General features: G+C 44.3%; 1 protein-coding gene across 1 annotated transcript in view; it reads left to right on the forward strand.

Annotated features, from left to right (window-relative positions):
• LOC120835931 (methyltransferase-like protein 7B) overlaps positions 1–23,135 on the forward strand; it is a 35,974-nt gene extending 12,839 nt beyond the window's left edge. The window contains exon 2 of the mRNA XM_040218030.1: positions 22,893–23,135. Coding sequence (XP_040073964.1) covers positions 22,893–23,135 — 243 coding nt within the window. The remainder of the gene's footprint in view (positions 1–22,892) is intronic.
• The last annotated feature ends 3,113 nt before the right edge of the window (positions 23,136–26,248 follow it).

Here is a 26,248-nt window from a genome sequence, read left to right on the forward strand (position 1 = left end):
GCCCAACGTCCCTCTCGACAGAGCCCAGTCCGGCGGTCTTCCTCCAACTCTGACCTCAAGGAGCCACAGGACGGTCGCCCTACCAAAACTGCAGGTACCGACCTTTGCCGGGAGCCGTCGCGACTGCAGGGGTTCTGGGATCATTTCAATTGTACGATACACACCAATTCCGAACTCCCGCCAATCGAGAAGTTTAAATACCTTCTCACGTATCCCACACATGACGCGAAGCGAGCCGTGGAAGGAATCCGACTCTCAGAACAAAATTATGACCTCGCGGTACAGACGCTACAAGATCGATTTGGACGACGGGACATTCTAATTGATGATCACATTGATCGGCTTCTGAGCTTGCCTGCGGTCAACAGTTCAACCAACGCAGTACAGCTTCGTAAACTCTACGATGCGATACGCTTCAGAACAACATCTCTTCAAGGGCTGGAAGTACCACCTAGCAACTACGCTGTCGTCCTACATCGTGTTCTCATGCGGTGCCTTCCTGCTGACCTGGCTATACTATACCGACAGAAGTTAAGGAAAGCAGCACTGACACCATCAGCCGACACACCTGACATGCGCCCGGAAGAGCAGGTTCGAGTCATCATGTTATTTCTACAGACCCAAGTTGAGATTCGAGAAGATGTCCAAATGGAACACCCAAGTCACTCTCCCCAGTATGGGTCATCGCCGATACCACGTCAAAAATCCGTACAGGCGAGCCACCCTTCCGCACTCGCGCTCTCGACTGAGACTATTGGCTACCGAGCGGCCACGTGCCCTTTGTGTGATACCACCCAGCACACGTTGCAAAACTGCCAGGCTAGACTTTCAACACAAGAAAAACGAACCAAGCTTGCGCGAGCACGCTGCTGCTTCAAATGCGGCAAGCGAAATCACATCGCTCGTGTTTGCCGTTCGTGCAGGAACTTGACATGTGTCACTTGTGGAGGTCACCACGTGACTATACTCTGCGATCTATCATGTCCCACATCAGCCGCATCGGACAACCCACACCCAGGAGGACTTCGTGAAGGAAGCGCAACAGTCGTGAGCGCCCCAACCACCAATTTCCACTCTTCTGCTGTCTTGCTGCAAACTGCTAGAACGTGGGCCCTAGGGACACCAAGACACCTCCTACTGAGGCTGTAACTGGACAGTGGGAGTCAGCGCACGTTTATCCGGCAGGACATTTCTGAAAAACTGGGCTGTGAAGTCGTGGGCTAGGAGGAGCTGACTATATACACATTTGGAAACACAGCCACCAAAAGGTCCTGTCGACGAGTGGTTGTGACCCTCCATAGCCATCAAAGCAACCAGAAGACATCACTTGAAGCACTGGAAGTCCCAGACCTGTGCACAGTATCTCACCAGCAGCTAGATGACAATCTACTGAGGCAACTTCATTCCCGCGGACTTCAAGCCGCAGATATCGTCCCTGCTGGGGCTCAAGGCAGAGTGGACAACGACGTCGGCGTTCTCATAGGTTCAGACTTCTACTGGCAAGTCGTCACGGGACGAATCCAGCGCATGACTAACGACCTCACCATAATAGAAACCATATTTGAATGGATGGTCCAAGGAACATACTCTCAAGCCGTCTTTCACCCTTCAACAAGCGTTTCTACGTTTTTCCTCACATGCGAGCCGGTCTACCCATGTAATGAGCCATTTGATCCGTCAGAAATGTGGCGTTTAGATGCTATTGGAATTTCAGAAGGTACCAGGTCAAGCTTACTTGAACATCCAACAATGCTAGAATGCAACAACAAAATCACCAAGGTGAACAACCGCTACGAAGTCCCCTTAATGATCAAGCCTCCCGGCATCGGAACTTACAATGAGAACAGATCCACGGCAGAAACCCGTCTCTTCGCACAGTTAAGACGGTTTCGTGCGCATCCCGAAATGCTCGAGCAGTACGACCGCTCTATTCGGGAGTATTTTGATGAAGGTCACCCAGAAAGAGCTGCACAATCGAAGGAACAACCGGAAAATGTGTATTATCTACCCCATCACGCAGTTGTCCGCAAAGAAGCTGTGACGACGAAGCTCCTAGTTGTAATTGACGCATTTTCACATCTTCCTGGCAAGCCTTCTCTCAACAGCGTGCTTGACAAAGGCCCTAATATTGAGAATAGCCTGCTTCAGATACTTCTGAAGTTTCGTTGCAGTCGTATGGTCATTACCGCAGACATCCGCAAAGCATTTCTACAGATCGGTATTCGCCCGCAGGACCGGGATGCACTTCGCTTCCTGTGGGTGCACCAGCTCCCATGCAACACGGAAGGCATATACAGTGTGGTGGAATGGCGCATGACACGCGTCCCCTTCGGAGCGTCTTCGAGTCCGTTCCTGCTCTCGGCAACTCTGCAGCATCACCTTATGTCCATGAGAGAAAGTTACCCGGACACAGTAGACCGCTTGTTGCAGCCTTTTTATGTGGACGACCTTGTACTTGGATGAGCATCCGAAGACGATGCTCTACAGGCCTACGAGCACGCAAGATCAATTATCACAGAAGCAGGAATGGACCTGCGAAAATGGTCTTCCAATTCCCCGTGTCTACAAAAACAATTTCTGCGTGAAGGAATTGCCTATGAGAATGTTGCCGAAGACACAGTTCTAATGAAAGTGCTAGGGGTCGTATGGGACAGAGCCAAGGATGAGATTGTTCTCAGCACACAGAATGTAACTGCCTTCCTGACAACGCGACCAGCCACGAAACGAACGGTCCTCCAAGCATTCGCCCGGCTGTTTGATCCTTTTGGCTACTTAGAATCATTTACTCTTCAAGCCAAATTGTTGTTTCAGGCACTCTGGTTACGCACGCGCCCTTGGGATGAAGACCTCTCAGCTGAAGAACTTAGAGTATGGAACTCTTGGTGTTCAGACCTAGCCTACCTTTCCTCCTTCCGCATTCCCCGCTACGTGCTTCCTTCTCATATTAATGGAAACCCTTCGCCGCAGCTCCATATTTTCACAGACGCCAGCCCACGTGCATACGGAACAGTAATTTATCTACGTGCACGGGCTCCAGATGGTTCCTTCACAACGCAAGTCTTGGTAGCCAAGGAACGAGTTGCACGTCTAAAACAACAGTCGCTCCCAAGACTGGAACTTCTTGCTTGTCTCATAGGCGCACGACTACTTAACTTCGTACGTGAGGTCCCTGGTCTAGGGTAGCCTCAAGCTCACCTTTGGACTGACTCCGAGATTGCGCTGCACTGGATAGCTGGCGACCCGAGTTGATGGCAGCCCTTTGTCAGCAACAGAACAGTCGAAATCCGACCATTAACGGAAGAATTCCGGTGGCTCCACTGCCCGAGCAAGGACAATCCCGCCGATCTGTTGACGTGTGGTGTGCCAGCACCCGCACTTCGACGTAGTGCACTGTGGTGGAATGGCCCTGACTGGCTCGCACAAAGTGACGACAACTGGCCCTCTAGGACACTGAAACCCTGTCCAAGCTATCTCCCGAGAGAAGAGTTCAAGCTCCAGGCAACGGCGTGCCCATTGACGACGGCAGAGCACGACACAATACCGAACCTAGCGGAGCACACCAGTTTAACATGTGCTCTACGCGTTACCGCGTGGGTGCAGAGATTCAGGAATAACGCTTCTCCAAATCCATCAATATCTGGTCCCCTGACCGCTGCGAAAATTCATCAGGCGGAAATCTACTGGATACGAAGCATGCAGACACAAGAATTCCCGGTAGAAGTTGCAGCTCTGCAATCACACGAGAAGGTGGCCATTTCTTCTAGCATTGCGAGCCTTCACCCATTTCTTGACGCCAACGGAATTCTACGTGTTGGAGGTCGGCTACAGCAACTTGGTGGTCCAGACGACGTGAAACATCCGATTATACTTACGAGCAGCCATAAACTCACGGAGTTGCTTGTAGTGGCAACGCATGTTCGACTTCTTCACGGGGGAGTACAAGACACACTCACAGAACTACGACAGAGATTTTGGATTTTAAGAGGTCGTCAGACAGTAAAGAAAATTCTGCATACCTTTCTTTCATGTCGACGTAGACGACTCCAGCCAGAAGAAGCACCGATGGCCCCCCTACCGCGAGAGCGCATAACAGAAGCAAGTCCGTTTGACGTTACCGGCATCGACTTCTGTGGACCGCTGTACGTGCGTTCAGCATCGTCGGAAAAGGCATACATCGTCATCTTTTCTTGCGCTGTAACTCGTGCTGTACATCTCGAACTAGTTTCCGACATGTCGGCAACCAGGTTTCTTCTCGCATTTCGACGTTTTATTTCCCGACGCGGGGTACCTTCCGTGGTTTACTCCGATAATGGTCAAACATTCCGCCACACCGCAAGAGTATTGAAAATGACTCAGGCAGATCAGGTCCAAGATCATTCCAGCTGACTCTGCATTCAGTGGAAGTTTAACGCCCCACGAGCACCCTGGTGGGGTGGTTGGTGGGAAAGGATAACACGTACAGTGAAAAACGCTCTGAAAAAAACCCTCGGACGCAGTAGCCTCACCTTTGAAGAGCTTACGACCGTCTTGTGTGAAGTAGAAGCAACCGTAAACTGTCGTCCACTTACCCTCATCAGTGACGACCCTCAACAACTAGAGCCATTAACGCCATCACATCTTCTTATAGCAAAGCGTGTTGTAAGTCTGCCTCATAACCTAGAATCCCTCCCGCTGACTTCGACTGCTACGGACTTAAGGCGCCGTGTGCGGTATCGTCAGCGATTATTTATAGAAATATGGAAACGCTGGAGAAACGAATACCTATTACTTCTCCACTCCGCACATAAGAGTCAGCCAACGACGTCTCCGCGTATTCAACCGGGGGACATTGTTATCATAAAGGACGACACACCACCACTCCTATGGAAACTTGGAAAAGTCACAGAAACATTTCCTGGAAGAGACGGCATACCAAGAGTCTGCGCTGTTCGCCTTGCAAGTGGACAAGAAATTAGGCGCCCTATGCAAGGTCTTCTCCTTCTTGAAGGCAACATATCAAACTAAGAATTGGCACAGAACAATGGACACCCCTTGTTTGCTACAAGCATTGCGTTACCATGACTTGACTCAAGCTCTGTGGGGGGATTCGGCAGAGTGTTTATTCAGCTTGTTTTGTGTATTTTGTGTCCACCACTGACCTTTCATGAGTTCGTGTTTTCTGCGCTGCTCTGTACCGTTTTAAACTTCCTCATCTCGCGGTATGGGAATGCATGGTCTCATCTCCAGGCTGGCGCGGGAAGTTGTTGTAGATTATGCCATCTGGTAGCAGGTAACGATAGGAAAAGGAGGTAGAGGAGCGCAGAACCACGAGATCATGAACGGCACGAGAAGGAACGATAAACCGACACCATCGAAGCGGACGTGCCCGGGATCTCTTCCTTAACATGAACGCTGGAGTAGAGGAAAGCAGACTCCGGGATTTGCTCTTCTAATGTGGAAAGAAGGGCTCTTTTCTCCTGCTGCTAATGAGCTGCAACAAACTATCGCGAGGGCCAAAGGGATCTAACCCACTTCAAATGAATCGCGAAAATCGGTTTCGGCCATCTTGTATTTAAACCTTGCAAGCACAAATCACTGTGAACATAGAACCATAACCCTCGAATGATTTCAGGCACCAAGTATGAAGTAGACTGAAATAAATTAAGTATGCCAATGCTCCACAAAGCAAAAAGCTGTGAGTTCGGAAATTACAAACATGTGACTATAAAGCAATATCATTGACCTCCTGTAACTCTCAGAATCAACCATCCTGCCTTAGGTGAAACAAAAAGCATTAAACAAACAACATAAAAAACCCTAAACCGGCATAAAAAGTCGTTAAAAACACTTTATGGCATTTCCTTTAGGTTTGAAAGCAATGTGTTGCACGTGACTCCACATTTGAGTGTTTCAGATCTATTAAGTACTCGAGTGCAATGAATCTGCGCCTGAACTGGTGATGGTACTCGTAGCTAAAGATGAAGTAGAGGCAGAATGCAACCAGGACTGCCTCAGCAGGCGACGCGGCTTCGAGGTCTCCCTCCACTGCCACATAGCTGGGCGCCTTAGGATTAACTAGGCTTGAGCTGATAGCCACTGGGTAGAGTGCACTGCCTGCCTGGAACCAAAGAAATATGGAAATCACGTGATATGAAGTTGAAACATATCATCCCCTATATAAAGAAACTGGGAAGAAATATTAGATTTTTCTAAGACGTATTTGGAGCATTTGATGGGCCACTGATTCCAGCATTATAAAGCATCAGCCATAGTTACCAGACGTGACCAGTTTAACTGTTGACTAACCACCACTGATCAAAATTATCACATGGCGGATGGTAACCGTAGATTAGTAAGCACTTTGTATTTACCGGTCATGTTTAAATTTGTCACCCCGATTTACTTAGGCGACTAACAAATCTTAGTCAAAGGGGTACAACTACTGTAGCAGTTTAGTATATACAAGTGCTGATTGTTGGGTGAGTTGGTATTGTACATCGAAAAACACGATTGCGCTTTAAGACAAGGACAGAGGAAGAACATACACCACAGAGCGCTGCACCACATTGGCTACTCAGCACCACAGCAGACCCCCATGACCACCAACCCTAACTGCCGAACTTCGGCAAATATGCAAATATTTTAGCCGAAGTGCTCTGCCAGATTAAAATGATTGTATGTTTTATTTAGACATGAAAAGAACAGCACACAAGCACGAATATAGAAAAAAATACACACTCAAGCGCCTTGTGTGTCTTACTCTGATGTATTTACTCGAAGTATACCCTAAATTTTCTCTAGAAAATCAACGAACACCACACACACAAAGAGAAGGTAAAATTACACCATTTTCCCGAGGGGAACCATGGGGTGATGCGGAGCATCGCGGATCGTTATTAACGGTGTTATTAACGGTGTTAGTAACGTTGTTGAACTTCATGGTCCCGAACCTCAGGTTCTGCTGCTCGACGTTCACGAACCAACGCGGCTTCTCGTTCTCGAAGGTCGGGTTCCGCCGCTCGCTTCGTACGTTTACGTTGAACTTCACGGTCCCGAACCTCAGGTTCTGCTGCTCGACATTCTCGAACCGCCGCTGCTTCACGTTGTCGTAGTTCAGCATCCGCCGCTCGACGTGACGAATGGACGCCGCTTCTCGTTGCCGTAGTTCAGGGTCTGCCGCTCGCTTCAAGCGTTTGCGCTCAGCGTCGCGTGCCCTTCGCTGCGCAGCTTTGTCTTCAGTGGACGTAGCGTTGCTGCTAGTTTGTGGGGTGGTGCTGACGCTTGCTTGCGCCAACCCACTAACTGACGGGACTGTTGCTTCTATCACACTTCATCGAAAGAACGGAGTGAAGTGGAGTCAACAGCGGGTGAACTGAACGCTTCCACTGTTCTCGCTAGGCACAAAGATAAGACTGTTAGAGAGATTATGGAGGCTGACGCTATAAATAGTTCCGGCACGTGTTCTGTCAGTGTGGCGTCAATTGACTTGGCGGATAAGGAGTTAGCGTACTTGCGGTCCGTGGCGGGGCCATGGATTGGTTGAGGTGTGGTGCGGTGACGCAGTCTGTTTCTACGCTGAGGCTCTTGAATTAAATCAGTTGAAAGTTAGCGCTCTGTGGTGTCTGTTCTTCCCATGTACCTGTCTTCAAGTGCAATCATGTTCTCTAACAAAGGAACGTCATGGGCATGGGAAGGGAGGGACCAGACGAGCTCGTGTGTCTCCTCGCCCAAATCGTCTGCTATCCTCCCGGCCGGTCGTGTTCGAGGTGACCTTTCTGATACTTTCGTTCGAAAAAACGGAGTCTATACGGGGGGCGTTTCAAACCTGACTTTATTTGTGCTACAAATTAATTTCCTCGCACGACTGCTGCCACCTTCCATTTTATATATTTTTTATGCTGATCATGTAGATTTCTTCATCCTCTTGTGATCCTTCTAGTTCTGAGCGCCAGTTTAAGATAGCCATAAACAAACCTTCCAATAGGGCTGACGATCGAGAATGTATGTAGGTTCTTTCGTCCGAAAGATCCTGTGAACGTTTTCCTTCGCACCGAGGGCTCTCCTCGGATTTATCCCTGGAACAAATTGGGAATCCTTTCCCTGTCACAAAAGAGCAGATATTTTTGGAGTGATATTTGATACATAGCTTAGTGTTATTTCCCGCCTAAAAACTCTGAAAACAAATATACTTCTATGTATAAACCTAGTGAATATTATATCTCAGAAGTCATAGGGTTTTGATAAAACATTTCTACTGCGCGGTTGTACAATGCCCTTGTACGATTTTGTCTTTACTACGGTGTAGTAGTGTATCGATCGGCCAGACCATCTTTGCTCATGATGTTAGACCCAGTTCGCTATCTTCGCTTAGGGCTAGCTATCTTATCCTAACATATGCTTACAAGATTCTGGCTCAACAACCGACCTACTCTTCACTCACGAGGTCGATATTTCCTCGCCTTTCACAATTAGATAAGCATCATAGCACCATTAAGCTCCCACCTTTCGGCATCTTTGCACTTCGCTGCATCTCTCACTAGAGCTAGTGGGCCTTGTTCGGAAAGCCGACGACCGTATTCCTCCCAGGAGTACAATGCCCGTTGCTTCCGACTGGTCCCCAACAAACGTTAAGAAACATTGCATTTCACACGCAGTTGAACAAGGGTTTGAAAGGTACAAGTCAAGTATGATGGTTATGTTCATGTTTACACAGATGGCGCCAAAACACCTTCTTAAGTTGGCTGCGCTGTGTTTTCAAACCGATTCTATAAATGTAGGCAGCTTAATTCGATTGTCAGCGTTCTACTGTGCAGCTTCATGCAATATCAATGGCGATTTGCTGCATTATTCATTAAAAAATTAATAAGGGAGGCTTTGTTTCTTGGTCCTCGGAGTGTGATTGTTGCAATTTGCTGTATTAAAGATACTAAAACATGCGTGCATCACAAATTCAGTGGAAGCTCGACCCTGCTCTACATGACGGCCAAAGTATAGCATTTTGTTGGGTACATAGTCAAGTTGGCATAAAAGGGAAGAAGGCCGACAAGCTTGGACGGTCTGCAGGGAACCTTCTCCAATCGGATTCTTTTTTACTATATCAGGGTAAAAAAGCCACTAGTAAAATCATCGCTTTTTCGTTAATGGTAGTTGGAATGAAAAATAGAGTCTGAAAATGTTACCTCTATGTTACCAAGCTTGCTCTTGAAGCTTGGGAGAACTGTTCATGCGAAAATCGTTTTCATAAAACCTTGTTCTGCCGTCTGAGAATCATGCCCTATTTTATTTTTTATAAGTCCGTGCTTTGGGTGCAAGCTTCGACGCTCTGTGATCAGCATAGTTATACTCTCCCCATTTAGCACATCTTGTGGTACTGTCCCGGTCTACAGCCAAAGCGCATCGTTCATTTTCCCGAGTTGTTTGACAACAGGGTTCATTTCGTCCGGCTCGACTGCTGGGAAAGAATCCCGTGGTCTCTTTAGCCGAGGAATACTTTTTTACTAGCCTTGGCTATTTACACCAACTCTAAAGTTAATACAAGTATGCACCGAGCAGTTTAAGAACTTCCCCTTTTTAACCCTGGTGAGTGGGGGAATAGAAGGGCAATACAACATGAATCTCCAAACACAGCTGAGCTTTATTTAACACAACACAAAATTAAATAGACAACCAAGGGAGAGAGCCCTAACAGGCAAAAACAAGACGGCAATGACAATGCTGGCGTCAGGCGTACCAAAATCACGATATACGCATACAAAAAGGGAACACCCATCAACCCCCAAATCAAGACTGCGCAACTAGAAGATGGTCGTTTTCACGGCAATACGTATAAGACCAACTAAGAAAATAGTCAAGGGGAACATCCGAATTATCGCTTAGCAACAAGGAGAAAGAGGTTAGCCAACTACTCAGGAAACCACAAATCGACAACCGCGACAATAACCTCCACAAAGAAGGAACACAAGAGGTGCAACATTGGTGTCACGCGTACCTAACCAGAAGACATCTAGCCAAGAAGAGTATAAAATAACCTCCAAACCAAGACTTCGCCAGAGAGCGATTTTAGATGGAATCTTCATCCTGATAACAAATAAGAATATAGTCAAGGTAAAAACTCAGACGACCGCTAAGCAACAAAAGTGTAAGGTAAAATAACTAACAAAAAACTGTTAAATATTATCGAACGCGTTCATGCTGTTGCCAATAGAAAGGGACATATTGCTAAAACAATTAGCATGCCTATAAATTATAAATGACTTTTTACTAAATGTTTGTGACAAACCCTTGCCCTGTGGAGCACTTTAGTATTTTCCAAAAACCACACAACTGCTTCAGAAAGAGAGAAATTTTGCTAATTATAAATCCTCTGATTTGTTTTTTACCGCTCATCTGAGTACAATTAAACTGTCATTATGACACCTAGCCGTCTGACCCATAGAAAGAACATTTTACAGATATCTTGTACACTACACCCAGATCGCAATCCAGGGAAGGGTGTGTATGTTTTTTTTTTTTTTGTTACAACCCGCATACTTTGACGAAAATGCACAAGCCGTTCGAGACACAAAATTACGTTTATAAACTACTGCCACACAAAAATTTGCAACTAGCGCCTTAAAGACACAGGAGACATCATGAAAATAAGGTACAAAGAAAACGCTACTCTTCTACTCTTTTCTATTCCATATTTCAGCAGTTTAGAATGTGTTAACAATAGATAACCGCAGTCACAAACTCCCTGCTATATTCAGCAAAGAAAAAACTGCTGAGCTGCTTCTTTAAGCCTGCACAAATATTTTGAGAGCAAGCAAGCTTGAGAGAGTTCATTAGGACAGACTTGACAACTCCTGTTTTAAGTTTTTAGAATGACAACTTAACCTAGAGAGCAATAGCTTCGAATCTGCCTTACAAAATTTCAAACAAAGGCCATCCTTAATTAGAAAACAAAAACCCACAAGCTACAACCAGCCATTACGAACTTCTATTGAAAAATTCAGCTCAGGTTCAGTTTGTAAAAAAAAAAAACAAAAAAACTTCCCTGATCTTTTTACCAACAGATGAACCAAGACAACACACGAATATATCGTCCACATACCTGCGAACAGGTACTGCACCGTCCGCAACCGCTTCAGTTGATTGAGACACAAGAATGTCCATACCTTTAAGGTAGAACAGAACAGGAGCTATTCGAGAGCCTAAGTAAATCCACTTTTTGCATATATAACTTATCCTGAATTTTAGTCACGGTAGGCCCCAATAAGACTTAGCAAGTTTGATAAAGCTACCGATGTCGATGCCCGATTCTGACTTAAACCGCACCAAATTCAGTTCAAACATTTTCCTCTACCCCTGAAGAAGAATATGCTCGTCCGAATAATGAAAAACGTCTTGAAGCAGAGAAAAAATCCCATCCGAATTAAAACGAAAAAAAAAAAAAGAATTTAAGTCAGCAACTGGACAGCATTCCTCAACGCAAGTGAGCTAGACGTATAAATACACGCGAAACCTTTCGGAAAAAAAGTAAGAAACAATTTTGTTCCAGAAGCGATCATCTTTAGCTATCACTCTCAAAGAAAAATCAACATTGTGGTCCTTCAGTAACAAGTTGACACATAACGAATTTACTTTCTCGCTACTTATCTTCTTTATCAGAGACGGAAAATCACAATCCTTCCCATTTTTCGTAATCGCTAAACGACTCAATTTTAGAGAACCTTCAAAAGGCTGGAAAAGAGAATTAACAACAGACTGCACCTTCTCTTTGATAATCGGAACTTGAATGACGCCCTAACTTACCCGACGTATGTGTTTGTATCAGCACTCAACCAGAGCTATCCGGTTCGTCTCTCATCCTCCGAACGGCTCCAAAAATTCTACTCTCATATCTACACAAATTGTTCATCACATTACTCGACATTTTCATATACTAATCAATAAAAGTCAACCATTCATTATTAGATGTGATTTTGTGTGCCACTTCCCAAATGTTAGCGACAATGTCCACTTTCAAGTACATTATGTTTAGACAGAACTTAGGCCCATTTTCAAATACACGAATGACAGATTGAGACAGCGGTACAAGACACGGATTACAAATTAGTTCGTTTTCCGTTTCATGACTATGCCTCAGTTGTTATCAGTATTGAATTGAATTGAATTTATTTCTGCCACATTGTGCCGAGGACACCAGACAAAAAGCCTCCATGAGGAGACTTGACAGGGTCCGGTGCTCTCAAGGTGCAGTCTACCACAGCCTTGTTCCAGATGCTTGGTTAGGTGGTTATTGTTTACCTTCCTGGTTGGGTACGCGTGGCGTCAGCGTTGTTCACCTTATCGTCGTTTTTTCTGGGGGGTGCATGCGCAAGTGTTGACATAATTGTCTATTTGTGCTTTTGTTTGTTGTTGGCTGGCCTCTCCTTTTGTTGCGAAGCGGTCATTGGGATGTTCACATTGAATATGTTGTCAGTTAATCTTATGCGTAACACGGTAAAAAAAAACTTCCATCTCTTAAGGGCGATGCACACACAGTTACGTCGAGTCAGACTAAATGCTGCTGCAACGGCTTGCGACGTGCGGGTTTCTATGCCAAAAGCTGCGTCGGCTCCGACAAAACTGGTTTTGACGCCGTTTTGTTGGAGCCGACGCAGCTGTTGTCATAGCACCCGGTACGTCGCAAGCCGTTGCAGCAGCACTTGATCGCACTCACGCAAATGTGTGAATCATCCTTTTGTTGTTGAATCTTGGTTTGGGGGTTGATCTGTACCTTCTATAGGAGCGTGTATCCTGGTTTGGGTACTCGTGACGCCAACATTTTTATCACCGCCTTCTTTTGGTCTGTCCGAGTTCTTTCTCTTGGTTGTCTATTTAAGGTTGTGTTTTGTAAAATAAACCTCAGATGTTCTTTAAGATTCGTGTTGCCCTGGACTTCTCTTTACAAACTATAGCTTTACGAAGTAAAAGGTTACACATTTCTGAAACCCTCCCCAATGCATATTGGGTGTTTTTTTTTAGCTCAGATGGCCTTATAGACGCTTTCAGCGAGTCAGTTACTCGAGCTGCCACCAGTCGGCGCGCCCTTCGCGCGCTTTCCGGGCCGCCATAGCCGACCTTCAGTTTTGCGCCGTTGCTCCGCGTTGTGTGCTGCACAGGCCACTACCAGACCTTCATTTTCGTCTTCTTTTACGTTTCGCGTTGAAATCTTGTATTTTCTTTAGGTCTTTTCGATATTAAAGGGAAGATGGGGCACTTCTACATTTGAGAAAAAACACATGAATTGCGTTCATTTGGCCTTTAGAATAACAGATATCAAAATTATATTTCAATGCGACGCGCCGGAGAGCCACAAGAGCAATTTCAAAATAGGGCTGAAGCCCCGCCCCCCTAGCCTTGGGCAGCCAAAAGAGCCGTCGATGACGTCACGGACAGCGACTGTCTTTCGCGTTTTTCTCGCGTTTACCAATACTTACGCAGCAAATGGTTTGGGTATTCGGGTTCACGGGGTAAAAATACACTAGAATTCACTTCTAACTCATTTTTTCCAAGAAGCTCCGTAGCTTCCCTTTAAGGACTTTCATTTAATCATTTGATATTTATATTTCGACATAGCTCTTGTATTTTCTTATTTATGGAATGGAATCGGACAGCGAATGGGTCGACGATACAAGATTATGAGGCTTCAATGACCATGTAAGTTCATCCCATTCTTACGTTTTTGTCGCTGATAAAGGGCAGTAAACACTATTGCGACATATGCAAATTGCAACTGACGCAGTAAGGCTATCACAGTCGTGCTTCTCGCTGCATGTGCGCGCTCGTTTCCGTAAAGCCGACCTGCATGTAAGCGATTTAGCGTGCGACGAGACGAGCAACGGAGATTTCTCACTGTCGCCCGTCGCATCGCTCGGTTTTGGGATTTCTGGAAAACGTAGCTCACCGTCTTGGTCGCTTGCTCCGTCGTTTCCATGCGGTTTGCCTCGTCGCGCGACTGACTGAGCGACAGCGAAGCGGGTTGCCGTCGCTTATCTGGTCGCTCGCCAAATCGCTTACATGCGGTTTATACTCAATTAATTTCGATGCACACAGCATTGAACCATTGGCGCCTCCATATTACGTATAAACCGCAAGCAAGCGATTCGGCGAGCAACGAGACAAGCGACCCGCTTGGCTGTTGCTTGGGCAGTCGCGCGACGAGGCAAACCGCATGAAAGCGACGGGAGCAAGCGACCAAGACGGTAAGCTACGAAACCCAAAAAAACGAGCGATGTAACAGGCGACAGTGAGAAATCTTCGTCGCTGACTCTCGTCGTTGTCGCCGTCGCTCGTCTCGTCGCAGGCTAAATCGCTTACATGCGGGTCGGCTTTACGGAAACGAGCGCGCACATGCAGCAAGAAGCACGACTGGATAGCCTTTCTGCGTCAGTTGAAATTTGCATATGTCGCGATGGTGCTGACTGCCCTTTATTAGCGAGAAAAACGTTAGAATTCGATGAACTTACATGGTTTCTGAAGCCATAATCTTGTATCGTCGGTCCCTTCGCTGTCCGATTCCATTTCATAAATAAGAAAATACAAGAGCTATGTTGAAATATAGACATCAAATGATTAAATGAAAGCCCGAAATATCGAAAAGAACTAAAGAAAACACACGATTTCAGCGGGGAACGTAAAAGAACGCGATAACAAAGCTCCGGCAGTGGCCGGTGCAGCACACAACGCGGAGGAACGGCGAGAAACTGAAGGGCGGCTATGGCGGCAGGGTCACCTGACGTCAAGATGGCGGCGCCCATGAAATGTTGCCTGAAAGGGTCTATAGCTCATGCGCTGCTAACTTCCAAGGGTCATCATCATTACATCACTTTGTGGGGTGTGTGTGCCCTAGTCAATTGGGTGATGAGTTTGACAGTTCGGCTTAAGCTGCTGCTATTTCTTCACTCGGCTAAGGCTTTAGTGGAATCTTCGAAGTCCGGGATTTTTTCATGTTTACAATGTTCGCGCGCCTCCTTGATAAAAGCTTTGATTGAATTTAGTTTAACTTTTTTTTTACGCTGAACACTTGGGTGGAGTGCACGTTCTTCGCGTTCTTTATTGGATCGTGAAAAGCAAGCGAGACTTTGTGCACTCCCTCGGCTGCGACATTGTAATACATATATGCCTACATGGCGCTTCCGTCGTACATTGAATCCGGGAGAAAAGCTCACCGGAGAGAAGCTCACCACAAAACCGGCTGTTGAATCTTGCGTAGCATATATCAATTTATTATCATTCAAATTCGTCAACTTTGTAAAAAGGAAAATGCCCTGTCTTGAAATATTGGCTAAGCTTATTGGTTATATTGCTCCCAAATTAATAATTGCGGGCGAGTGTTTTTCTGCTTTACTCTCTAGGCAACGAAAGTTTAACTGAAAACTTGATGAACTTGAAGAACAGGAAATAGTTCGAAAACTTAATAATGTCTGGCTAAAACCTAAAGAGCAAAACGATAATTTCTGAAAATCCGAAAGTGCATGCGCAACAACGCTGTGCCTAAAAGTTTCTTTGAAGGTTTTGATAGCCTTTAAAAACAGGATACAACGATCAGTAGGATATTGATGTTTTTTTCTTCCACGGACATACCCGTTTTCTAGCCGTTCGTGCTGGTTTTTCCACATGTTACCTTTGTGTGATAGTGCCCTTCTACGGCTTGTCACCCATGACCTCCAGAGCTGCACCCTGTCAGCGTTGTTTCTTGTGACTCATATACGAACTTAGTGTTCTGTAAGGTAGCGAATTGGGCGAGTTGTTAAACGTGATACATGATGAAAACCGCTCAGACGACGAAGACGGAGTGAAGCCAACAAACACGAAAGGACAAAGCTGTTCTCCCAACTTAAGTTTTATTAATGAAAATAACAGAAAGAAAATAGCGTAGCCACACTGATAGCATAAACAAACACCAACTTATCTGTCAGGCACCACACAATCTTCGGAGCTTAAACGGTTCACACACCGCTATTCATATTAGCTCGCGAAAAACAAATCTCTTTATCTGACAAAGCTACCGACGGCGAACTGTGAAGCTGTCAATAAATTATTGTCTTTGTTACGAGTGTTCGATGTTCTGATTTTATACTTGCGGCGTAATTAATATAAACAACGGGTGATTACTAATTCCTGAGGATTTAGTAAATATGCCCAATGAACTTCAAGAATATGACAAAAAAAGGACAATTATTTTTTTAATGAAGTGACGAATTCTAATTGTGTTAAATTGCCACGTGCGACCCACAATCCGCTAGCTAAGAAAAAAAGAAATCGGTGAGCTTTTCTGCGCATCCGCTCAAAGGCCGGTGAGCTTTTCTCCCCATCTGCCGGTTTTGCGGTGAGCTTTTTTCCCGAGTAAGCTTTTCTCCAGTGAGCTATTCTCGAGTGAGCTTTTTTCCAGTGAGCTATTCTCCAGTGAGCTTTTCTCCAGTGAGCTTTTTTCCGCCGCCCCGTACATCAGCTGACCGGTTGGCACAGCGAGAAAATGAAGCACTCTGTTTTCTAGCTGTACCTATCGGGAGATGGCGCCACAAGTATACTTGTCGTATCGGTGCAAGGATGTTTAATTTTTGCTTTATTAATAACTTTTGTAACGCGACTGTTTCCTTAAGGTCCTGTATTCCCACAATACTTCTTTTTTATGTAAACCCTTTTTAAAGCCGATTCTTTTTTTTTTTTTCGCAACAGAGTGTAGATACCGAAAAACACCTAATCTGCGGAGAAAATGAACCCCAAAAAAGAGCAACAAATTTAAAAAGGTAAAACCCCAAAACACGGAAACCTATAACCGTTTTCACCTCGAGCACCGCAGTAAACCAAATCCTGCTCCTCGCGGAGCATTACTAATTTCTCCCTTCATGTGAATAATTAAGATATGTGCAGGTAAATGTTCGATTATATATTTGTTATCTTATCAAGACTTACAGGTTCCGAACGCCAAAAGCATCGCTTTTTCCTTCAATAACCAAATCTAGTAAAAACTACTTCGCGCCGCGTATGAAGAGTGCGCAAAACTTGCTTTTTTCTTGAGGTGAAAATGGGTATTGGAAAATCCCTGTAAATGGATACGCGAAGCGCAATTTGCCTTCCCCATTCCATCTCTCCCTGCACGACATCATTCTTGAGCGAAGGCGCCGGTCCGCCATGATTGATCGGCGCACCTCCCTGTCTTTTTCTCGGCCTCTTTCTCTCTCTTTCTCACCGTTTCCACGACGGCATTTTTGAGCGGAGCTTGCCGGAGCAGCCTGGGAGGAGGAATATTTTGAACGGTACATCTCGTCAAGTGTATATATGCGGGATATTCACGTATAATTATACTCCGTCTCACCGTTACTTGGCAAGCTGCGAAACGAGACATTGAGCCAATCAGTGCGTCAGAGGGAGACACGTGACTCACTAGTTACGCGTAGTGCAGTGGAAGCCACGGGCGGGAGAGAGAGAAAAGCCGCTTTTGTGCGAATTTTGAGTGGCAGGCTATTCTTCTGGAAAGAAAAAAAACACCTCTGGGACACACAGAGGAGGGTCCAGGTAGGAGAGGAGTTCCTTCTTCCCTTCTTCTCAAACTTGTTAGGTTACAGTCCCGCCATTATACCTTTGATAGTATTAAAATTTTTTTTTTTCATTTCTTTGGATAAACACTTACAGTAACTGGGCCACAAAAGCAAAGAAGACTGCTGATCCGTGAGACCAGGCCAACAAAAAACATTTACAAATGAAAGGAATAGAACACAGTACTACAAGTAACAGAATAAACAGAGTAATTAAACCGAATTTTAAAACACAAGAATATTTGCGCCTCGTAAAAGGAACTATTCTCCACATGCAAATGAAAACGAAATCGCTGAGCACTGAAATACTAACAGATTCTAAACACCGTACGACCTCACGTGAAACATACAATGAACAATAAATGAACATCAAAACCGCGTAACACAAAAATGAGTCAGGAAAAAACACAAACAGGGAAATCAGGTTTCCCTGTTTGAGATCGGTGGTCGAGTGGGCTAGCGCAAACCAGCTCGGAGCACGTGGAGCCAAAGCTCGCGCTGCAGAACCCTGGGATCCTGGGTTCAATCCCCAACCCTGCCCGTTTCGATCTGGATGAGCATCCTACCGGCGTGCGGTCGTGTATCACTACTGCGTGGTGCACGTTAAGGACCCCGGGCTAGCGGTTGTACTGCACTGGCTAAATTGCTCATCTACAGCTGGGAGACTCGTCGCCCGTTGAGGCAGACCAAGTTCTAGGCTGTATAAACATACAAACAACCCAATTTTTCAGGATTTAAATTCTAGACACCACTTTTTAAGCGCTTTCTTTGCCGTTAGCGTGGATGATATACTAATCAAATTCTCGGGTGATTTATTAAAAAGGGAAGGAATATAATGCCGCTTTATTCTCTTTCCGAGGCTCGTAGATATTCCGGGTATCACGTTCCCTTCTATGCATCTCAGATTTCTCTTTTTGACCTCAATTTCGGAGATCTTTTCAAAAATTCCTCGTGAATAATACACATATTTATAAGTTTACAAAAACACATTATATTTATTTTTTTTATTTTTATATATTTGTACTAGGTTTTCATATGTGGTTCCGTACGCAACCTTACTCGCAATCCGTTTGAGTAGTCATCTATTCCCAGTTTTTTTCTTCTACACATTGACCGAAAACAGTAGCACAAGCTCGATTGTCCTAAGGCCATGAAACAGCTTTCCTAAAATTTATACCACAAACGCTCTTTAACCGGTAAAGATACGCGGATACTTTGCGAAAAGTTTTTTTTAAGAAATTCTATGTGATGGTTCCATAAAACATGTTCGTCAAAAAAGATGTCTAAGTACTTAACACACTTCGTATGGAAGTGCTATACTTTTGCAAGAGTTGTCATGCCCCAAATTTAAATAAATACCCACCGTTAGCTTCACCTGTTTATGGGAATAACGGAACCAATTAAGTTTAGTTTTGTTGCTATTTACTGAAATAATATTGGCAGAAAACCACTGCAATAACATGTCCACGTCCTCTTGAAATATTGAAATCGCGTTTTCGTATATGTCATATGGTAATAGTAATACTCTACCGTCTGCATATAAGAAGATTCTAGACTGTAGCGGTAAAAGGGTTAACTCATTTATGTAAATGTCAAACAACAACGGGCCCAAAAGTGCTTCCTTGAAATACACCGCACTGAATCCGAGTTTACTACTAACACAATTTTCTATTTTCACAAATTGAAATATGACTGTGTGGTAGTCATCCAAAAAATAATAAAATCTGAAGCCCATTCATTCAAGTTTTCCTGGAAGTAGCGTATGATCGATGGTATCGAATGCTTTCGATAGCTCTAGGAACGAAGCAAGAGCAATATTATTCTTATCTAACGTATCGTAGATACAGTCCGAAAAATCTTCTAAAAGTGATGTTGTGCTTTTATTTTTCCAAAAACCGTAGTGCAAATTAGTAATAAGAGGAAATTTTTCACAGAAGGAATTCATACTTATTTGAACTAATTTTTTCATGATATGAGAAATTACTGGCAATATAGATATCGGCCGTTAACTCCTGAAATATTTTTTATTATCGGCTTTGTTAGGGGCCTAAAGTTACTGCAACTTTTAGCTGTTTAAGAATTTTCGCTGTAGTAATGGAACCGTTAATTATTTTAAGTAGTACTTGCTTTAGATGATCTATATTGTAACGTAACCCTCGTATACGTATTTTGTTTATACCTGGAAACTTTGTTACGGACATAAGATTTATGATGGTTAGAAGATCATCCTCGCACATTAGAGGCGAGTCTGCCGAGCTTTTGTTACTTAACTTGGGAGCGTATGATTTTGTTTCTACTGGTATAATTTTCTCTCTTAAATATTTAACGTCTTTGATCAAATCACAATTAGAAGAGTCTGCTAACATCGTGTAGTCATCCGCGTATGCAAAATGCTTCTGGTTTGCATTATCAATATTACTTTTTTCTTCCTTCTAATTCACTGATTGACAAGATTCCAGGTTTCCGCTGAATTGTTTACCGACTGGCTAAATTTTGTCAGTAATGCTTCCTTTTTGCCAATTCAATTTAGGGTATTAGTTTATTGTGCACCTAGCAAAATTCCTTGTTGAGAAGCACGTCTTCAGGTTTAAATTTACATCTCTTCCTTAGCTTGTCCTTAGTGTGACATATTCTTAAGATTTCTTCGGCAATCCCCACATTTTCTGGTCGTCGCTGTGTGAGTTGTACTTTCCTTTTAAATTTTTGGTATATATTCTGTGGGTACCATGGCGGCTCCCCAGCCCAGTTGCCCGACTGCGGGGCACGGGTGGCGAACTTTCCCGCTTGGCGGCAGATTCAAGCCGGGCTCGCGCACATCGCGCGCGCAGCCTTGATAAGGCGGATCAGACGCGGCGCACAGGCTGGACAGGCAGTCGCTGGCTGGGCTGAAGTGCCGCCGGTGCTCGTTGGTTTTTGTTAGTATAATAATAATAATGATAATAATCTTTATTTCCATTTAAAGAAATGGTGGAGCGAAAGAAAAAGCTTTGTTCGTCTTCTCGTCAATGTCCAATTAAATGTAGCTTCTTGTTGAAACCGTTGGCTCCGTGTTATTCCTCTGGGTCGGGTATGCCGCAAGGCAAACCGACCACAGTTCTGAAACATGCCTATTAATGTATTATAGGCTAAAATGTGGCCCAGGGAGAGTAAAAAAAATGCAATCATATGTTCTAATTAATTGGTTTCTTTTTGCTGTTATCTAAAATTATTCTACATCAGTTACTTCCTACTGAATATTCAATTTGCCTTTCAGCCCATATCAACAATATAGTAAAGTAATAATCCGCCACTTTTTTTTTCTTATGACGCCAGATAGCATAAGCAAATTACTGACTCTGGTAACTATATGATATATGATGTTGTATTAATTGTATCGCCAAAATGGTTTTCTCTAGTGAAGTCATGTATTAATTACATTATCAAGTCCAAATAAAGAGAGACTGTCAAGATAACTGGAGACTCCGTATTTAGCCTCCTTGAAAACATCCATGTTAAGAGCACCGGCGAGAACGAAATATTTATTATTATGGAACTTACTAAATAAAGCAGACAGTTCTGCGATGAACAGATTGATGTTGAAGCCCGGTGGCCTATACACAGCACAGTCAACGTAAGAAAATACGTCTCCGTGGATGGATACAACACATGCTTCTGAATGTTTCCATGAAATTACAAGTCTATCCGATATACACTTGTCGTTAAAAAAATATTACTAGTCTACCACCTTTTTTTTTTTCTCGGAATAAATAACATGCATAGACATCATCTATGGTGAACGGTTGGCATAATGTTTCTTCTAGATTAATCTCAGTTAAAGATGAGAGCGTCCAAGGAAAATAATCTTTCTAATAAAAGCACCATTCGTTGATTCCAGTGTTTATTTAAACTACTCACATTTAGGTACAGTAAGTTTAACTTTATTTCACCAACTTTTACTTCTCTTGAGAATCGGTTTGTGTGTAAGTCCTAGAGTTTCAATGATTCAAATGAACTCTTCATGTTTACCTATTTTTTCTAATTCTTCGATTTGAATAAACAGCTCAATCCCCTTTTTGGCGTACAAACATTTTCCCATTTCTGGTCCATATAAACTTGTGGGTCTTCTCTTTAGACGGTTCTTAGCTTGCCATAACAAACTCCTGTTTCGTCTGGTTACGTTTTCAATGACATAAATGTGTTTCTTCCTCAGTGCCACTCGATTTTGAATTCAGATGCCTCTCATTTTTTCCTCCTTGAACCTTACCGAGAAGGAAGGTATTTTTATTTCCTTTGCTCTAAGCTATGCACTGCATCGACGGCTTCATCTGTTAGTTCGGTAAGTCGTAATTTTGTGGCAAATTCAATAATTACTTCCATTGCATCCTCATTCGGCTGTTGAGTGATTCCGTGGATTTCAATATTCTGTCGTCTAGAATATTGCTCAGGCTTGTCCCCTACGGTTTTTAGTTCCAGTATTTGCACACCCCTTTTGGTAATGTTTTCCCACCAATTCACTAGTCTTTTTCTGCAGACCATGAATTGTTTTTTCAAAACTACCCAGTCCTAAAAGTATTTCGTCCTGTTGCGTGGAAAGGCTGTTTAAGAATGCCTCTATCCCTTCAACGGTTTCGCCTTGATTATCAAGTTTTGCCAACATATCTACTTTGTTAGTTTGCGTTTCCAAGCGCTTTTCAAATACCGGCAATCTGACGAGAACGTCTGTCAGCCGCTGGCCGATTACTTCATTTTGCTTTATTAGTCTTTCGATGTTAGTTCCCCGTTGGGTTTTCCTGTGCTAGATGTCACTCTCCTATATATAGGGGCTTTTGCGAATATGCTAATTGACGGCTGGCATGTAAGTACTTTGCGTGTATTGCAACACAATCCTCGAGGCTACCTTGGAGCAAAGCTTTCAAAGCATTTTTTCCCACGCCAGAAATTTCCCACTGCGGTCGCAGTGCTTGCCTTCCGAGAATTTCAACCTGGGGCTGTCTGATGCCACAGATTTCATGTACGCAATACATTCAGACATTTCAAAGGCTCTCAAAGACAAGAAGAACAAATGCAGACCAGCGAAATTCAAGAAAAAAGTCCAAGAAGTTCAAATGAAAGAACTACGCTTACCTATACAAAACAGAGGCGCGGCGTTAGCTTCTTACTTTCGTCGAGCATTTCGCTGGTCTGCCATGAGGGCTATCACGCACGTGCTTCGCGCCCTTCGTTCTGATTGGCTCGAAGAGGCCTTCGCAGTTTGTCTTACGGTTAAATAAAACATATCAGCAGGTGAACGGGAATCCGCTCGCTGGACGGAAAAATCCTCTAGGGCATATTTTAGAGTATACTCTTATGCGCCATTTTACTCCTTTGCAGGGCGGCAGGTTGGTATTCGTGGAACACGTGGCCTATCCAGAAGGGACCTGGGGCTTTCTAATACAGACGCTGGTCGATCCGCTGTGGTCTTTCACCTTCCTTGGATGCCACATAAACAGAAGACCGGAGCGCCTGTTCAAGGATGCAGGCTTCGAGCAGATCGAACTCAATCGAGTGTTTCTGTCTATGCCTGGAGTGCTGAGTCCCGCCGTGTACGGCTGCGCCGTTGTAGTCAAGGACTGATCCTGTCGGCACGTACGCTTTTTCTTTTTTTTTTACAGATGCTGGAGGTAGTTCTGCACGAAAAGCAGAGTTAATGGTTGCGCGTCACATGTAACGAGGTTACTCGATTCTTTTTTGGTAACATAGCAACATACTCGTTACGTTTTTTTTTGTTTTTTTTTTTCAAAACATTGACGCATAACGTACTCACGTTTTTTTTTTTTTATTTACAGTGATGGGTAACTCAGTTAGGTTCCTCGTTTAATATTTTTGCCAAGACTTCAAAATTAATACACTTCTTGACTTAGGAGCCAAGTCATGTATTCTCGCACTCATCCCACAAACCTTGAAAGCATTGCCTCTCTTTTACAGCAATAGCTGCTATGGGCTCTTGCCACCACTTTATATGACGTCCGTCGTCGATGTAGTAGCAGTAGTTGCAGCTGTTAATGTAGTAGTTGTAGTTGTTGTAGTTTGAGATGTAGGGCATCCGCCGTCGATGTTGTAAAATCCTTAAGAAAAAAAAGGAAGCTTTACGAACTCAGGTAATCCAGAGCTTTTTTTTTTTTTTCTTCGTTGCCAATTTAGACGAAATGACTAAGCGCATAGGCATACACACAAGTACAGGCTATTTTATATCGAACCGGTCACCTAGCGGCGGACGGCAATACAGTCGATATTTTTTAAACACGCCAATTACTCAAGTACTGGCAACCAGTCAGGGGTATCATGTAGCGCACAGTAACCCTCGCGCATAAACGTTACGGTTTCAATTAAAATGTTTTTACTGTTCGAATGTTCACACCAGTATTATTAACACTCATTTTTGTCCTTCATGGACTGTGGAGGCGAAAAACCATGAACATATTGTAAGGAACCTCCCCTCGTTTTCCAGGGGTAAAAAATCAATGCGGTGCACCCGTGCTCAGTTAAAGGTAGGTCCTTTTTCAGCGTGCGTTGAAGAATGCCATAGTAGAACACTTAGAATTCACCGACCACGGTACAAATATACCTTTCTAATATAGCCATGGTTTAACAGGCAGCGCGCCGCACTGCAATTTAAAGAAAAAAGATTTCACCGAAGGTTTGATCGGTATACAGTACATTCACCAATAGATAGGTATCGGCCATCGCACATCTACTAAATCTTTATAAAATCGTTTTCAGGAAATTTAACTGCAATATTCAAAGGAAAGACGCACTTGAATATTCAAAAGAACGCACAACTGCACACAAAAACCTTTTACACTGGCACATATTTGATCACTAAGGACAGTACAAACCCATGAAGCGCATACTCCAGTTGCACCTGCATAATAGCACGCAAAAATTCTTTCTGCCCATGTAAAAACACAAGCCTAGGCACAATTTGTCGTAGATATAAATGGGTCAATCCTAGACAACCATAAGGAACAAAACGGAATATATTTGTACGCGCCGAGCGCTTTTAGCTTGAATTCCTCTTGAAAGCAGAAAAAAAACTTATTGCAGCTTCTGCACGTTGAAGCGCGGCATACAGATTAATACCAAGTTTTTTCAGTTAAAATATATTATAAACAGTAGCGTGCTCAAACGTCGACAAGTTCCCACCCCTCCAAACTTCCGCTTTTGCCCTCACCTTCTCCGTATCTTCGCTCCATAGTTGCTTACTGTATCGAGTGGCACCTCGAGATACCTCGCAGGCAAGGCCGTACACTGAACATTCATAAACTATTCGTGTGTGCTGGTCCAGTTACCATGACAGAGACCTACGCATTTGCCCTAGTTGACACCAATACCCATTTACTTTAAAAATGAGAGATCAATGCTGGTTACCTCAAGAACGCGTCCTTGGTCGACAAAAAAATACAGAAACGTCGTGTGCATAAGAAAGAACCATTACTTCACAAGAGAGTAAATCAAAACAACCGCATCTCCACGTGGTGAATGATGTTGATTGGGGCGAAGCTCTGGTGGTGCTTGTCTGCGTAGACGCTGAGCCGCAGCATGCCGAGCCTTTCGTTCGTTTTCATCCATGTCACGCTGCGGTCAAATGCTCAAATGCGTACATAACCACGTTCCATACCACACATTCTCTTTCTGACATGGATGAAAACGAACGAAAGGCTTGGCATGCTGCGGCTCAGCGTCTACGCAGACAAGCACCGCCAGAGCTTCGCCCCAATCAACATCATTCACCACGTGGAGATGCAGTTGTTGTTTTTTTTGCCCTGCACGAGCACGGGAGCACGTGCTCACGTGCTCGTGAGCACGAGCACCCGACGCCGGACATCGGACGGACATACGGACATGTCTAGCCCCTAAAGGGGTATTCACACGAGGGAGAAATCCCGGGGATTTCTCCCCGGCACGCGCATACCAGGAAGAAAACGTTGTGCTTTGCGATGTGCAAAAGCCCCGCGTTTTCATCTCGTGATGCGCGCGTGCCGGGGAGAAATCCCGGGGATTTCTCCCTCGTGTGAATACCCCTTAAGGAGCTTCGCCCCTAAAAGACGTATACAGTCAATAGACAGTTTTGGTATAGCGTTGCTGGATCTTACGTACTCAATACGCAATAGTATAGCGTACGCTAAAAATGACCTGCTCGGACCGAATTTAGTTGTGCGTTACGTTTTCGAGTGAACACCGCGCATAATCTTGGTTAAATTTGCTAGAGCCGTAGAATTCCGCGTGCTTATAGTGCAACCATGCTTCTGGAAAGAAATATTGAAAGAGAAAAAGTGTCCAATCATTTTATTTCAGATTAAACCAAGCCACAGCTGCCTCGTCAAGCGCGCTTTTCTGCGGGTTACAGAGGCTACGAGTAAAGAGTGCGTAGCCAAATTCGATCACGGAGCCTCCGTCAGTCGTCCCGCGGAAACGGCACCTTTTATCAATGCTATCGCGGAATGAAACTCATGACCCTGATGTCCAGTGCATAGCGAGAACTTCGGCGATTTCTTTTAGAGTCGTTCAGTGGCGTACCAACTTGTTTTTGAGTGGGGGGGCAAACCAGACCCTCCCCCCCCCCCCCCCCCCAAATCGAAAATTCGGCGCAACGTTTGTCCAACTTTTCTAAAGATTTGGCAATGATTCGGCAAAATTACAACGTTACCAGACTTAACATTGATATTTTGTTTTTTCTCACGAAAAAA

This window comes from Ixodes scapularis, unplaced genomic scaffold, assembly GCF_016920785.2.
Source record: "Ixodes scapularis isolate PalLabHiFi unplaced genomic scaffold, ASM1692078v2 PGA_scaffold2__306_contigs__length_199485367, whole genome shotgun sequence".
Classification (NCBI taxonomy): Eukaryota; Metazoa; Arthropoda; class Arachnida; order Ixodida; family Ixodidae; genus Ixodes; species Ixodes scapularis.